This window comes from Malaclemys terrapin, chromosome 3 (genome assembly GCF_027887155.1).
Source record: "Malaclemys terrapin pileata isolate rMalTer1 chromosome 3, rMalTer1.hap1, whole genome shotgun sequence".
NCBI classification, from domain to species: domain Eukaryota; kingdom Metazoa; phylum Chordata; order Testudines; family Emydidae; genus Malaclemys; species Malaclemys terrapin.
In genome coordinates, this window is record NC_071507.1 from 190,659,054 (window position 1) to 190,674,723 (window position 15,670).

The following is a 15,670-nucleotide window of genomic DNA, read 5'->3' on the forward strand; positions in this document are numbered from 1 at the left end:
AAACAGACTAGCAGCATACGGGTCCAGGCGGCTTTGGGATGCCAGCAGCATGTATGCTCTCTGTGCCTTTGTTACCCCCAGGAGTGAGATATCAGCTACATTCACCACGGCTTCTGGAAAATGATGCCAGCATTCAGTACCATTGCCCTATACTAAGAATTTCATATAATTGAGCAATTCCCTCCTTGCCCTTGGAGAACTAGTCCCTCCATGGCTGGTGCTGAGAGTGGTACCGCGCACAAGCACTCCAAAGCAGAAGTATTAATAAGCATGTCTTGTTTAAAACTTTAGGGGAGGAAGGGAGTTCTTAATCTTAACTTTAAGACTATACTCTGACAATGGTACCTTTGTGTGTTTTATCTGTAGCTGCTGCTGTTGCAGCCTTGAGGGGATCCCCCTCCACACCCATGGAATGCCTGAAACAGATAAGGAGGAAAAAGTGCTGCATCAGATGGCGAACTGAGGGCCTGGAGGATGAATGCTGCAGATTGTATGGAGAAGGAAAGAGTGGGCAGGAGAAAAGGGCAGTAAAAGGAGAGGGAGATTCACCAGGACATAATAGGGCATCTCCAGCAGCAAACAGGCTGCAAACTGTTCTGGACCTACAGGTTCAATAATCATGGACTTGCCTCCCTTTGCAGTCAATGGAGAACTCCTTACACCCCGCCCCCACCCCCAATGATCCAGGTGGCATCAGAGGCCACATCCCTTTCCCTACCACTCCACACCAGGGGACATTAAGGACAACCACAATTTCACATACACTTACCTGTAAGATCCACAGTTGATGTTTGTGTAGCTAAAATGGACATGAATGTTCCTACTCCTTCATTAAGCTCTGTTCCATAAATTTATTAAGGTATTAATGTATTTGCTTTTAACTTGGACGTGTTTTTGTTACTGAATAAAACTCTACTGTTTGGGAAATAATTCATCTTTATTAATTCCCAATATATGCTGCAGAATGCCTTACAGTAGTGAAAGCACCCACTTAGTTGTTATTATACACTGTGACAACTCATACGATCAGTGACAACTAGCATGTAATAACCATAGATGTACACCAAGCACCACACAATTCCTATTGGGGCCCCAAACTGCAGAGACAGGTAGAGCACAGTACACTATAATATATTACTGTGGCTTGCTATTAAAGTACTCTTTCAAAACCTCCCTGAGTCACATAGCTCCGCATTGAGCTCTTCTGATAGCTGTTCAAAATGATCAGACAGCCGCTCCACCTCCACCCTTCACCCCGGCAGCAACTTTCCCCCCTTCGCTTCACAGGTATTATGCAGGACACAGCAGGCAGCTATAACCATTGGGATATTTTTCTCACTGAGATCCAATCTTGTGAGTAAACAACGCCAACGTCCCTTCAATCTACCAAAAGCACATTCAACTTCATTCTGAGCTGCTGAGCCTGTAGAGGAATCTTTCGTTGATGCTGTCGAGGTGGACAGTGCATGGCTTCATGAATCAGGGGAGCAAGGGGTAGGCTGGATCCCCCAAGATCACTATTGGCATTTCAATATCACCAATGGTAATTCACTGGTTGAGAACAAAGGCCCCTGCTTGTACCTTTCTGAAAAAGTCCTGTGTTCTTAAAGATGTGAGCTTCATGCACCTTCCCTGACCAGCCAACACTGATGTTGGTGAAGCATCCCTGGTGATCAACCAGCGCTTGCATGACCATAAAAAAATAGCCCTTTCAATTGATGTACTCTGTGGCAAGGTGGTCTACTGAAAAAATAGGGATATGCTTGCCATCTGTCACTCCACTGGAGTTCAGGAACCCCATTGCTGAAAATCCATCATGTCCTGAACATGGCTGAGAGTCACAGTCCTGTGTAGCAGGAGACGATTACTGGCCTTGCACTCTTGCATGACAGCATCCAAAGTGGATTTTCCAATTCCAAAATGATTTCCCACTCAGTGATAGCAATCCAGGGCTGCAAGTTTTCACAGTGCAATCTCCACTCACTTCTCCCCGGTCAGTGCAGCTCTCTTTTTGGCATTCCTGCACTAGAGGGTTGGAGTGAGCTCAGCGCACAGATTCAGGAATGTGTTCTTGCCCATCTGAAAGTTCTGCAGCCACTGCTTGTCATCCCAAGCCTGCATCACAATGTGATCCCACCAGACAGTGCTCATTTCTGGAGTCCAGAAGCAGTGCTCCACCATTTGCCACTGCTCCATGAATGCCACCAGCAATCTTGAATTGGTTCTTGTTATGTCCCACAGCAATCCACTCTCCAGTAAATTGTCATATTCTCCATGGCTCTTCTTGTGGCTCTGAAAATACCAGAGGATCGTGTGTCGTGTGCTTGCAGTGCTCATGACAATACTGCAGAACTGTGCAGGCTCCATGCTTCTGTCAGAGATGGTGGACAGTGACAAGTTCCATGTGGGTTCATGGGATTTTCAAAATAGGAGTGAAAATTATGGGATACAGATGGCATTATGGGGTGGAGAAAATTGCATGATGGGACCCTGACCCCACAGTTCCAGTCACACCTACACAACTTGTTTCTGCCCCACCGTGCATTGCCAAAACTTCCCCTAAGATAGCGTACTGGACAGGGTGAGTTGCACTCTTGGATACCTACCCAGGATGCACTGCACATCAAAACAAGAGCTCCTGTTGAGTTGTGTAGCACTGACAAAAGGAGCCAAGTATGCGCAGACAAGCAATATACTAACCAAAGGTAACGGGTCAGTGGGTGGGCGGGCAACAGAAGGGGCAGGGCCAGGGCCAAAGGGGCGGGGCCAAAGCCTCTTCCGGCTGCGCTGGGACACTGCTCAGTGCAGCACAGCAACTGCCTGGGAGAGCGCCTGGCTGCAGCGCTGGCGGGCTGCCCCCAACCCAAGCTTGGCTTCCAGGGACAGTGGCCAAGCAAAAGCCAGAGTTCCCCCACCCTCCCGGAATGTTCAGTCCTTGTCCCCAGAAGCCACGCCTGGACAGGGAGCAGGCTGCCGCTCCTCCCGCCAGGCTCTCTCCCAGGCAGCTGGCTAGGCTACACAGAGCAGTGACCAGGAGCGGCTCCATCCTGCTCCCCACTTCGGCCTGGCTTCCAGGGAGAGCAGCTAAACATGCTGGGGAGGGGGGGGGCGGTGGGCCTGGTGCAGCAGGAGAGCAGAGTTCCTCCCCCTCGCAGGTAACATGGGGTGGGGGAAGACGGTGGGGAGAGCGTGAGGGCCCCGAGCTGGGGACGGGGCAGAGACACATGGGGAGGTCACATGTCCTCCCCTTTAGCTGGTGCCCGCCCCCACCCCCCAGTATGGGGAGGCACCAGTTGTCTATGATACTAACTGCAGTGGCTTTATGGCAACGAAACTTGCATTGGCAAAAGCTTGTGGTGTAGACATGCCCTAAGTCCCTGATCTTTGAGCAATGTAATTTTCTGTCGCTGTTGCATGTTATATCCCCTCAACAAGAGAAGCCAATGATTGTATTATCTTAGCTCATGCTGCTGTTTGCTTGTAACTACAATTGGTAGTTACTCTACCTACTCTAATAAACCTCATTAATAATAGACATGGCAGAAGAATCTTTATAAGCTTTGCTTGAGAGTGCTACAAAGAGCAGGAAGTCACAAATTGTTGCATACAAGATAAAAGTTCCAACTCATGAATGAAAAATCACGGAATCAGTTAGATTTCCAATATTTACCTCAAATTCTGAGGTTTGGGTCAGTTAGCTGCATTAAGGCTCAGTGACAATAATTCACCTCTGATGAACTAATCGTCCAGCAGACATTAATTGCTAGACCGACAGATACAAAAGATGACAATCCTGATTGCTTGAGAGGTGAGCAATAGCTTTATTCTGGACTGTAACTTCATCTCCCCTTTGGAAAGTTAATTCATCCTTTTTAAACTCAGCCAAAATAGATCAACTTATGAAGGAAACAATAAGTAGATACTGATTTCTGTTAAAACGAACATTAAGATTTGTCACTGTTCATACTTTGCTTCAGTAAATATCCACCTCACAAATCCGTGAACCGTGAAATCAAGAGATCAAAATCTTATTATACTGGAACTTTCTAATGAAGTTTGTTTTACAATGATCAGACTGTTGGACAGATATTGCGTAGCTGGTGCATTCCATAATAGATTAAACAAAGACAAGGACACCAGAGTCAAACAAATTTGAAAGTTTATAAATAGATTTTAAAATGATTCCTGGTCCTCCAATTATCTCCCTTCCTCAAATGCACTTCTATGAGAAATACTGTCCTCTGCTAACACCACAACTAATCCTGTCTTTAAGACTACAGGGTAAGTTTCCCAGTCAAAAAGTCATCTATTCTGCCATAGATTTGAGAATTGAAGGAGTAAAAGTATATTTCAAATAACTGATTTTTTTGAAGCTGGAAGCAACAGTTTCAAAGGGAAGAACAGCACTTTGTAGAGAACAATCCTGCACTTGACTGGATAATAGAAGTCTTGTCCATCTCTAACTTTTGATCTATCTCTATATATTTCATCTCTTTGGGTTTTAAATATGATTGTATATTAGTGTTATTTACTTAATGCCAGATGGTCAAAAATTTGTTGTGCTCCTGATGCATATCTGTTTTAGTTAAACAATATTTTCAAAATTCTGGGCAAATAATTAGATTCACAAGCCATTTTCGAAGCAGTTTCGGAGATGTTTGGGTAGGATTAAATGATTTGTTCATCTCCCAAAATTGGAAGAGTGAGTGGAGCTCTGAATACAGTCTGGTAAAGAAAATATTAAAAACAAGATCTTGGGCCACTTCCATCTTGGAAAAAGGCAACAACACTCAAGCATGTGCTTAAGTGCTTTCCTGAAGGCCTGTTTGCATAAAAGCAAACCAATGTGGATAACTGGTTCGCCCCCACAATGAGGGCCACTCACAGATTAAGATGCAAAATGTGAGTAAAAGGAGCACAATCCAGCCTTTTATAAACATACATTTACCGCATTGATTCCTTTTTTCCAGGTCCACTCTGGCAAAGGAGGACTGCAGGAGAGTATGAACAGTTACTTGACTTTCCCTCATCTTAAGCTTTTTGATTTGGTGAGACAGTACGCCATTATAATTGTAGTTTTAAAAGTTAAGTATGAGCCTGACGTTAATGTAGCATGTGAGCCAGAGCCACTGCATCAGACATTTTATTTTTTAATTTTTCAATCCTTGCTAGCCTGTGCTATGTACATTTCAAAGAAGCTTGATCATCCATCACCACATGACTACTTGCAACGAGTAAAGTTTACTCACATGGATAAATGTGGGTGAGGGGTAGTGGGGGGGAGGGAATCGGGCCCTTAGCAGAAAACTCTGTGGCACGTTTAAATCCAACCCTCTCCGATCAAAACTTTCAATATACTCCCCTGCACTTTAAACAGAAGTAGGATAGGATTTAGTTTCCCAGATAAGAAAAAAGATTGCTAAGCCATGCCAGCTAATTAACGGAAATTTTTTTTACTAGGCTATTTAAACAAAAAACAACACACACACAATCTACATCTTTTATGTGTCCCTTTAATAAAATACATTTGCCTAGTTATCTTACAGGTTTTTTTAAGAACAAAGATGAACAATTTTCTCATGCCAAGCATATCCTGCATTTGCATGATCTTAATGTGTATCCCCAACTATTAATACTACAGCTTGAAAAGAACAACAAAAACATTTCAAGGCAACACACACTATTATGTAACAGTTTAATGGTTCCATTACATTACAGTGTCATTATGCTATAGCAGCAGTCAGCACCGCTATCGGCATTCCTATAACACACTCCTATTTACAAGAGTTTATAACCTCACTGGAAAAATCACTCTGGGATCCACTTTGGTGAACAAAGCCTTGGGCTCAGGGAAATGATTCACTCATTGCTAGGGACAATTTCAATGATTATTAGAAGGCAGAATTTTTTACAAATTGAATTTCTACCTTTTTATGCTCAGAGAGGTAATAAAAACTATTAATACTTAGCATTTATATAGTGCTACACATGCCTTCAAAGTGCTTCACAAGCATTAACTATTCATACATCTATCCCTGCAACTGGATCCATCCTGGGCTGTGTGAGTGTGCAGGGGATTGACCTGTCTGGATCTGACTGCAAGATAAGGAACTTAGCTTTGAAAGTAACATTTGCAAACTAGACTCTTACAGAATTTGGAAACATTTCGATATCAGCTACTGTGCAGGTACAGTAACATTTCTGTTCCTGCCCCTTCTATCACTAGAGGAGTCTCCCCAATTCCAGTGCCACCCTTGTGGAGCTCCACATCATGCCATCCTCCTTTGTGTCAGGAGGGACTGGAACCTTTACAACCAATTTTCTTAAATGGCTAGAATGGTGGCTGAAAATATACGTCTCTCCAAGCTTGTGCCTGAGAAAGACTGGATCAATGTAGCCACTGAGATGCTAACATAGTTGTAAGCATCAAAATTAAACCCACATAAGCAGGGAAATTCACTTTTAAAGCTAAAATCGCTTTAGGCTAAGCTGCTCCCATCTACATACCTGTATGGATACAGCAGGGTTCTTTAAAATCCTGCCTTAAAATAAGTATTCTGCACAGCCTCCTCTTATCCACAATCTAAAATGTGTATTAAAAAAATCCTTCTGTACCATTATGTGACCAGACCACATAGTTATCTGGTGCAGCATGTCTAACCTGAAAAATCTGTCTGATAAACACTGTGAGGGAGGGACTGTGGCCTTTTCCATTTTTTACAATGCGGAGCTCACTGATGGTGCTCAAATAACACTGCTCTATGCAGTGCAGTTGTAGCCGTGTCGGTCCCAGGATATTAGAGAGACAAGGTGGAGAGGTGATATCTGTTTGTGAAGAGAGAGAAGCTTTGGAACTCTTTGTGGCTCAAATGATTGTTTCTCTCACCAACAGAAGTTGGTCCAACAGAAGATATTACCTCACCCACATTGATTCTCAAATAACACTACAACATTTAATTACAACAGGGAAAGCCCATGGCAGCATGTCTCTGAACTCAGTTCTAGCACCTGTAAGTTCAAACTGAATGCAGCTGTTTGTGTTTTAATTGTGAATGCTTACTTCCAGCTATGGGTTTACATGGGTCAAACCATACAGATATAGAACACTATCCCTAATATTCAACTGCAGCTGTGTATAAGTGGGTAAAGCATTATTTATTGCTGAAAAATACCATAATATTATTTCCCAGCACATACTAGACAGAGCATGACTTTATTTAATTATGTTTCTTTTTACTGAGGTCTTTTACTAACTTGGCAATTAAGGCAACAATTTTATTGGCTATTAGGGACGTATCTCTGGCCCAAACTCTCTGGGTAAATAGCGCCTTGAATTTTGAATTTTTGAAAGCGGATGGGTCCCAAAGACACCCAGATATTAGCCTACAATAAGTAACAATTTGATATGACTATTGTACCATAGCAGCACACTTCTGCCTGTATTAAACAGATCTGCAAAATCAGAAAATTAAGAGAAGGCAATACAGGGCAATTAGCACATTTTAACAGAAACAGCTTTAGCTAAAAATCTAATTTCAACATGAAAAAGACATTAAGTCAGCTAGAACATTGCTATTTGAGCAATTAATTAGCAGATTCTTTGCCTCTAATTAAAGTTAATTCATTCGATAACAGAATATTAATTGAGATAAAATACAACTGGAATAAAAATTCATTTATAGTTTGATGTAGGCACCTTACTGTAATTTGTATTGCACAAAATATATCTCTCTGACCTAAGGGACACATATACATTACTTGATAAAGTATATTAAATACATAATATTTCACTCCTTTTATAGAACTTTTGGAAGAAGGCTTTTAAATCTCTGCAATTGTATTAACACTTTTTCCTGATAGTACCTCACAACATTCATATATATTGTAAACTTACAGTAGTTTGTAAACAATTTCAGATTGCATAATCCACATGTTTGTTATTTCAGTCCCAAATTCAGGATGCAAACTGAATTTAATACTGCATCTGCTAGAAATTCTCTTTGTGTTGTATGGATCATAGAACTGTTTTATTAGATGAATGGTCTGACATTAAATAGACCCTTTCATTTTAAAAGCAACTAAAGGAAATCTATGTACTAGTTTTTTTTCCCTTTTAAAGTAATTCACGGCTGCTAAACGATGCAAGATTTATAGCCCTGGAGACAGAAGTCCTGATTTTATCCACATAACAGAGACAGCATGGGCAGTACAAGTTTATCTACAACACTCTGCCACTCTGTCCTTCAAACTCTGACCTGGAAAAGCTACCTCTGAGCCAGAAGAGCAGATGGTTCAGTTTCCAAGACCGCTTAAATCCTTGGCCTTCCTCTTTCAGCTGACAAGGGTGTCTGTCTACCAGTGACTTTTCTGGTGGTTGCATATATTATTGTGAACACTTGTATAGGAGGAATTTTACTGAGACCACCAATTCATTTTGTAATAGGAACAAAAACAGTTTTCAGATGCCAAAGACTTTCATTCACTATTGACCTGGGCCAGATACGAACTGGTGTCCTAGAGATGAAAGGCTCTGTATCCAATTATCAGTCTTCAGAGCCATTCAGTCCTGTACCAGAACTCTTAATTAAAAAAAAAAAAAAAAAAGAGGGCAGATTGGTGAGTCTGACAGCGCAGAGGCAGCATGGCACCCATTGTAGTAAGACTAGAGGATGCTGTTCACCAAAACCGATGACAAGTGTGTTACAATGGTAAAATGTTTGAGGGAAGGTGGTGGCCAAGGGATAGGACACATCCACCCAAAGCAACTTGCAGGCCAGCTCACAAATTATATTAGCCTAGTTTCCCTTTGCCTTGAGAAAATGTCCAATAGTGCTACTGTGATGAGATGAGAGAAGAAAACAAAATGAAAGCATTCCACCTCTAAACTCCTCTCCTCACAAAAAGGCCATTTGGAAGGCTTGACTGCATCAGACAAAACAGTTCTATGATCTAAAACCTAAACCCCATGGCATACTTGTAGTCACAGTGGCACTCTGTAATGTAGAAAGGTAGGCCAGGTTTTATTTTTTGGATGAATCATATATGTTGGCAATTTAAAAAGCTCACTGTGTACAGGATTAAACTAGTCTATCAGAGCAGTAATCAGCAAACATTTTAATTCTGCAAAGTATGCACAGGTTACAACATTACAAGAAGATATCTGCCCATATAAAACAGCTCAGCTAACTTGTGCAAATAGTGGGTCTTTGTGTGTCTGAAATCCCACCACACAGGGGATACCTTGATATGCATGCTAATGATCTATGATTATCAATAAGAAAAGGAAAAAAACACTAGAGGAAACCAGAGTGGACAGCAGTGAAAGCCACACAAAGACCCACTATCCTTTCTGGTTTTACAAATTATTTGTAACAGTAGATTATAAAATACAAAAAACTAATTCTCGTGTGGATCTAACATTCAAACGAAGCAAATGGATTGTGTCAGATATTTGAGCAGGGCTGTCCACCCTGCCTCCACGCTATAGTCAAACTTGGATAGTGGGTCTCTGAGGTGCTTTCACACTGGAAGACAACATTGGGTCCTAAAAAAAAAATGAAGGATAAAATGAACACAAACACAAATCTGAAGAGTGAAACATAAGTACTAAGGACAAAAGAAGACAGAATAACACTGAAAGGTTAGAAAGGAATGACTAACATTCAACTTTCCTAAAATAAAACATCATACCCTTTCTATTCTCTATTATGTAAGCATACATCAGCAATTATTTGTGCCTAAAAATAATTTTAACATCAACCAGCCATCACAGATGCTCACCAATACACTGCAGCTAATTCAATCACAAAAAAAACCAAAACCCTTTCTCATGACAGATTTAAAGATGCATTACTAATTAAGATATGCGGACCTATAACACAATGGGTGAAATCCGGGCTTCAATGAAGTCAATGGCAAAACTCCCACTGACTTCAAGGGAGCCAGGATTTTACCTACAAGATTAATAGCAAGACATTACTGCTCCACTTTCTAAACGGTTTGGAAAATATTTGCTCAGATTTAGACATGGTTACAAATAAAATTAACTTGCTGATGCTGGTCAGTGGCCCATGTGAAATGAAACTTGGTTGCCTACTGAATACATGTCCATGTCACAAAGTACCATTTCAATCTGCACAATTGTTGGAAGTCTCATTTTAGAAGCCAAGGATTTCATGGGCATAAAGGATGTACTACTCTCACTCCCAGCTGATATGTTAAGCTTCCATGGGGAAATTATGAATTATTTTGTGTAAGAATAATACACAAGCATGCCATCAAATATTATCATAAACAAAGGGTTGTGAATATTCCTTTAATTGTATCTATAAATACACTATTTTAATTACATATTGAAAAATCCTCTTTACTGAAAGAAGATTCACTCTTCACCCAATTTAGATCAATTTTGTGCAAATATTAGGATGACGGCTATTGAAATGTCATCACAATACAAGGAACTCCTCTGCCACCACCACCACAATCGCTTTCAACTTGGCTCTCAAATATTTAATTCTGCAGGTCACTAAGAATGGATCTGATTAGTAATGGTGGCCCATGGACCACAGTTTGAAAATCAGGGAGATAATACACTAGGATCTTCACCTGCTGCTGTAAAATGTCCTTTGTGTGTGTCAGATTTGCTTACCCACTTTCAAATACCATCACTTTCCACTGACTATAACAGACACCAGGAGAAAAATGAAAGGAAACATGCAGGTTACAATACTTAAACTGGCAATTCAATTCCTAAATTTGTCTTTAAAATATATACTAGACTTCTCAAGCTGTGTTCACTTCTTTGAGGTTTTAATTTCCAAACAGGTCCTGGGCACACTGCATCAAACAAATTCTGTGGGAAGACTCCCCTACTGATTTCTACAACACACTTACGCTAGTTTCTGCAGCCGATTTAAATAAGTACAAGACGCTTATTTTAAAGAAAGCCAATTATGCAGTTGGTAAATTATATATATTTAAAACTGTTGTGATTTTCTTCATTTTTAATTCTCCCTCAGTGTTCTTCTTCCAATTACACACTACAGACATCAGGGGGTTGATATAGAATTCCCCTTCTTTGTACAGCCCTCTGCAATTTTTATATAATTGAAATATAACACTAACTTGAAAAAAATAGCTGGATTTTCAAAATGAGGTTTGCACATATGCCTGCAAGTGTGTGTGCACTTAAGTTACCCATGCAATACCTGATGTGTGCAGGCACATTTGGTAGGTGCACACATAGCAAGTTAGATGCTTAGCTGACCACGTGTTTAAACACATGATTTGCATGGTCACATCAGGAATGTGTATGCTTAAGTTTAGACACATGATTCTTGACATCAGGGATTGAAATCTGGGTCTTTGCAGACAACCACTCAAGACAGAAAAAAATAAAGAGCGCATCCTAAGCAGGAATTTAGAAGAAGTTTTACCTCTCCTCAAGCCCTACTTCCTGTTTCACTTTCCCTTCCCACTTCACTTGGTTCTTTTTCAGACATTAGCACACCGTCAGGTCTATTTCCTTATGCTACCTGAGCAGGGAGTGTTCTTGTGACTATTGCCCTGCCCGAACATTTTGCACCATCCAGTAGTGGAAGAATTCGGAGATTGAAAGTAAACTTCCTAGTCATGGAGCATATGGATAGGGCTACATATTAGTCACAGGCATTTTTAGTAAAAGGTCACAGGCAGTAAACAAAAATTCACAGCCCGTGACCTGTCCATGACTTCTACTATACACCCCTGACTAAATCTTCAGGGGGGGCGCCAGCCCGGGGGTGCCACGGGTGCTTTGGTGGGGGGAGCAGTGGCGCGCAGCCCGGGACCCCTGCTGGTGCTGGGGGGAGAGTGTTGGCAAGTCCAGCAGGCTCCCTACCTGGCTCCGCGACTCCCCGGAAGCAGCAAGATCCCCCTCACTCAGCTCCTAGGTACAGGCATGGCCAGGCAGCTCTGCACACTGCCTCCACCCAGAGTGCTGGCTTCACAGCTCTCATTGGTAGGGAACCACGGCCAATGGGAGCTGTGGGGGCAGTGCCTGCAGGCAGAGGCAGTGCGCAGAGCTGCCTGGCCTCACCTCCGCCTAGGACCTGAGTGAGGGGGATGTCATCGCTTCCGGGGAGCCCTCCAGGTAGAGCACCACCCAGAGCCCACCTCACCCCATCCCATGCCCCAACCGCCTGCCCCTTTCCACACCCAAACTCCTGCTGCTGGGGAACAGGGGTGCGGTGGCTCGAGACTGCCCTAGCAGCAGCTGGTGAGACTGATGCACGGGCTGCCTGAGCTGCCACCAGGCCAGGTGCAATGGCCGCTAAAAGAAGTCACGGAGGTCATGGAAAGTTATGGAATCCGTGACCTCTGTGACAAACTCACTGCCTTAATTATGGAAGATGTAATACATCTACACTTATGTCCACAAAAGTGAGAGTTTATAGTAAATATGATGCTATAACATTAATATTTGTTAAATATGCCCCTTCATGCTTCCTACTAAAAATCCCATTGAAGTTCCATTTCATGCATTTTCCCCTCCTACAAAGTTGGCTATGTCATGTGGTATATGATGTCCAGCAAGTGGCTGTTACCCAACTCAGCTGAAACACATGAAATCACTTTAGCACCAAAAGATTTTGGCTGTAATTTCTGAACATGTACTTCATTCACTTACAGGATTAAGTTCCTGAACCTCAAAACATCAACAGGATTGCTTCTTGAATCAGAAACTTCTTGATAGAGACAACTGGAACAACCAAGCACTAGTGAAAGTGTACACAGCTGATGGTTGCTGACTGCTATTGGTAGACTCTCTCTCATTCACCCACTTCCAACAGAAAATTTTGTCCACGACTGGCAATTGTTTCTGTGGGGGACGCTGGTACTCAAGATCCACATTTGGGAGGAAGCCAACTTAGCGACATGGCAATGAGCAAATAAGAACGGCTTATGTGTCTAATTATGACCCAATTTCAGGACTACTATTGTTGAAATTAATAACATGCAAAAAGATCTTGCACTTACTTCAATACACCCCTCCCTCCCAAACCCACACACTCCACTATGCCACCACTGCAGGACAGCCTCCATTGGAATGAAATATAGGAACTGTTGAATAGTACATATCAACACAAAAACACACTGCAGAGAATGGGAAGTAAAGATCAGTTCATAGCTGAAAGGGACATGGAATTCAGGTAGGTCAAAGGCATTTATCTAAACTGAAACATAATCAGGACACTTGGGCTAACATTTCCATCCTTTGGGGAAATTCCTCAGAATTTTTAATAGTCACAAGTGGTCAGGACTTTGGTTTTATACCTGCCCCAAAGTAATTTAGCAAGTAGTTGGGATTCTGTCTGTATCCAAACAAAAAAAACTCTCAAAGCACCAGATTAATGCCGAACCTGTATCTATTTAAATCAATTTATACTACGTGCTATTAAGATAGATCCACTCTGAATTCTAAATGCTTTTTCTATGCTGGGACAACTACAAATGGTAGCATTTGCAACACCAGAGGGGAAAGCTTACTTTACTTTTGCCATTTTACAGCAACAGCTGCTGCCCGATCAAGAGAAGAATGGAATTAACCGAAGAGCTAGAGCCCGTTATGTAAAAGAGAAATTAAAACCTGTGATGTGGGACCTTCTGGTGCCAACTAGCAAGTGGCCCAGAGGGGTGCATAGAGTTTTAGAGATCCTGTTGGTCAGATATCTGCATAACAGTTCTCCAAAGTGTGGCATGCAAAGTCAATAGCAAGAGCCAGCAGCCCACTGGTCATCATAATCATTCCGAAATGTACGTACAGATAATATTTAAGGAGTTATGTATCAATATGGGAAATTATGTTCTTAAGATATTGGAATTAAGGCAGGTCACCAAGAGGTGGCATACTTCAGAAATGTTCCTTTCAGGTAGGAGGCAGCAGATACCTGTCTCGCTGTCTTGTCATTTGAATATTGTATGCCTCACGCTGTAGGCCTATTCGCATACTGCGCCAAAGGAAAAAGAAGAGACTGCAAAATCTACGAGCAAGGAAATTCATAGAATGAAACAAACAGCCTGGGGTGTCCTGTTTATGACTAACCACAAGATTGTAAGGATATATCTGGGGGCACAAGGAAACAAACAAGGTCCTTTGCCTAGGAGGCAAGCTGACAGAGTGTCTGTCTCATGAAAGGAGGGCCACAGCCCACCCTGGCCGTAAATGCGGCAAGAATTTTGGGTGAGCAATACTCTACAAGACATGAGAGTATCTTGTTAATTAAGTCTAGGCTCTAGAATGCATGTTATGATTTTGTTTTACACATAACCATTTGTTTTCAATACTTCTAGCTGCTATTACTTGAATCTTTAGGCTTTGTTAAATACACTTAGATATGTTTATAGTGAAATCACGTATAAGTGCTATGTGTTCAGTGGAGGAGTGATCTGAGGTGGAACTGATGAGCTGGAGTTTGCGGTTTCCTCAGAAGCAGTGAATTTGTGAACACAGAGTGTCCAGTGGAGCAGGACCTGCACATTCCTCAGAGATACTTGGAGGGCTTAATGGTTGGGAGTATAACAATAGCTAACTGGCAGAGAAACAGCAGAGCTTGCAAGACGTAGAGGGAGTGCTTGTGCTGCTAATGGCTAGTCGAGTTGGTTGCTGTCCCTGACCCAGGGTGAAAGGCTGAGGGAGTGAAAATTGTAGTGACCTAGCATTGGAATGAGAGGCCAAAGACAGAACTTTTACAGTGCTTGTATGTTAGAAAGAGAACATAATATGTATCCTTCACTTTAACTACACAAATTTGTGCTAGAATTCAGTCTCCAGCTTGCCCCCAAATAATCCACATTTGTTGATCTTGAGGACATGTTGCAAAGCCCATCTCTTTCTGAGAATTTTGAAGAAGCAGGGATGATTTGAGGATTGGGATGGATATATTGTAGGCTGGAATTCACTGGTTAAGGTGGGGATCTTTTTCTTTCCTTTTTATAGTTTGGGGAAGCTGCTGCGCTTATGTTTATTTTTTTTAAGTTGGTATGTACTTCTAATGTATTCCAAAGCTGCCTAAAGTCTTATGATAGGTGTTTTTCATATTTTGTAGAAATCCAAAGAAAGAAAAATAATAAAATACAGTAGAACAAGTACATTTGCACTGACAGAGACTCATTGCAAATTACCATATACTGTGAACAATTTAAAAGCAAAGTTAATGCATCACAGGTGTAATGTTTATTTAGGGGCCTCACAGCAGCACTGCTGCTACTAAACCTTGGCTGGAAAATGGAGCGACAATATTTGTGTGTAGATTTGTCAAGTGGAAGAGAGTGAAGTTATGATGTACTTACACACCCATTAGAAGTCCTAGGGCTCTTAGTTCTAAGCACAAAATAGTTCTAACTACAACAATTGACTGTTAAATCTTAGAAATGCAATGCAAAATGCTTTCAAAAATTATTTCTTACACTGTTGGCTTGGATCAGAATCTGTGGTCATCTTCACATAGTTGGAAGGAAAGAGACCTGTCACACCACTGATTTCTCCTTGCCACCAATCTGCATCATCTTTGCTCAGTACATTAATGATCTGCCCCTTGGAGAAACTGAGCTCATCTTCATTGTTTGCCGCATAATCATACATTGCTATCACTTGACATACTAGGAAGAAAAAGAATATTCACAACAGGGG

The 15,670-nt window shown here is 41.7% G+C and overlaps 1 protein-coding gene across 10 annotated transcripts in view; it reads right to left on the reverse strand.

The window, feature by feature from the left end:
• The window catches only part of ITSN2 (intersectin 2), a 120,416-nt gene that overhangs the window by 21,095 nt on the left and 83,651 nt on the right, over nt 1-15,670 (reverse strand). For 8 of the 10 annotated variants that reach the window (XR_008444467.1, XM_054023680.1, XM_054023675.1 and 5 more), the window contains one exon: nt 15,448-15,639. Coding sequence is in view for 9 of the 10 variants with exons in the window: in XM_054023680.1 (XP_053879655.1) it covers nt 15,448-15,639 (192 nt within the window). In the remaining variant the exon portion in view is untranslated. Of the gene's footprint in view, nt 1-9,093; nt 9,545-13,928; nt 14,022-15,447; nt 15,640-15,670 lie in introns of those variants that run through there. The other 2 variants (XM_054023683.1, XM_054023684.1) reach the window with 2 other exon arrangements.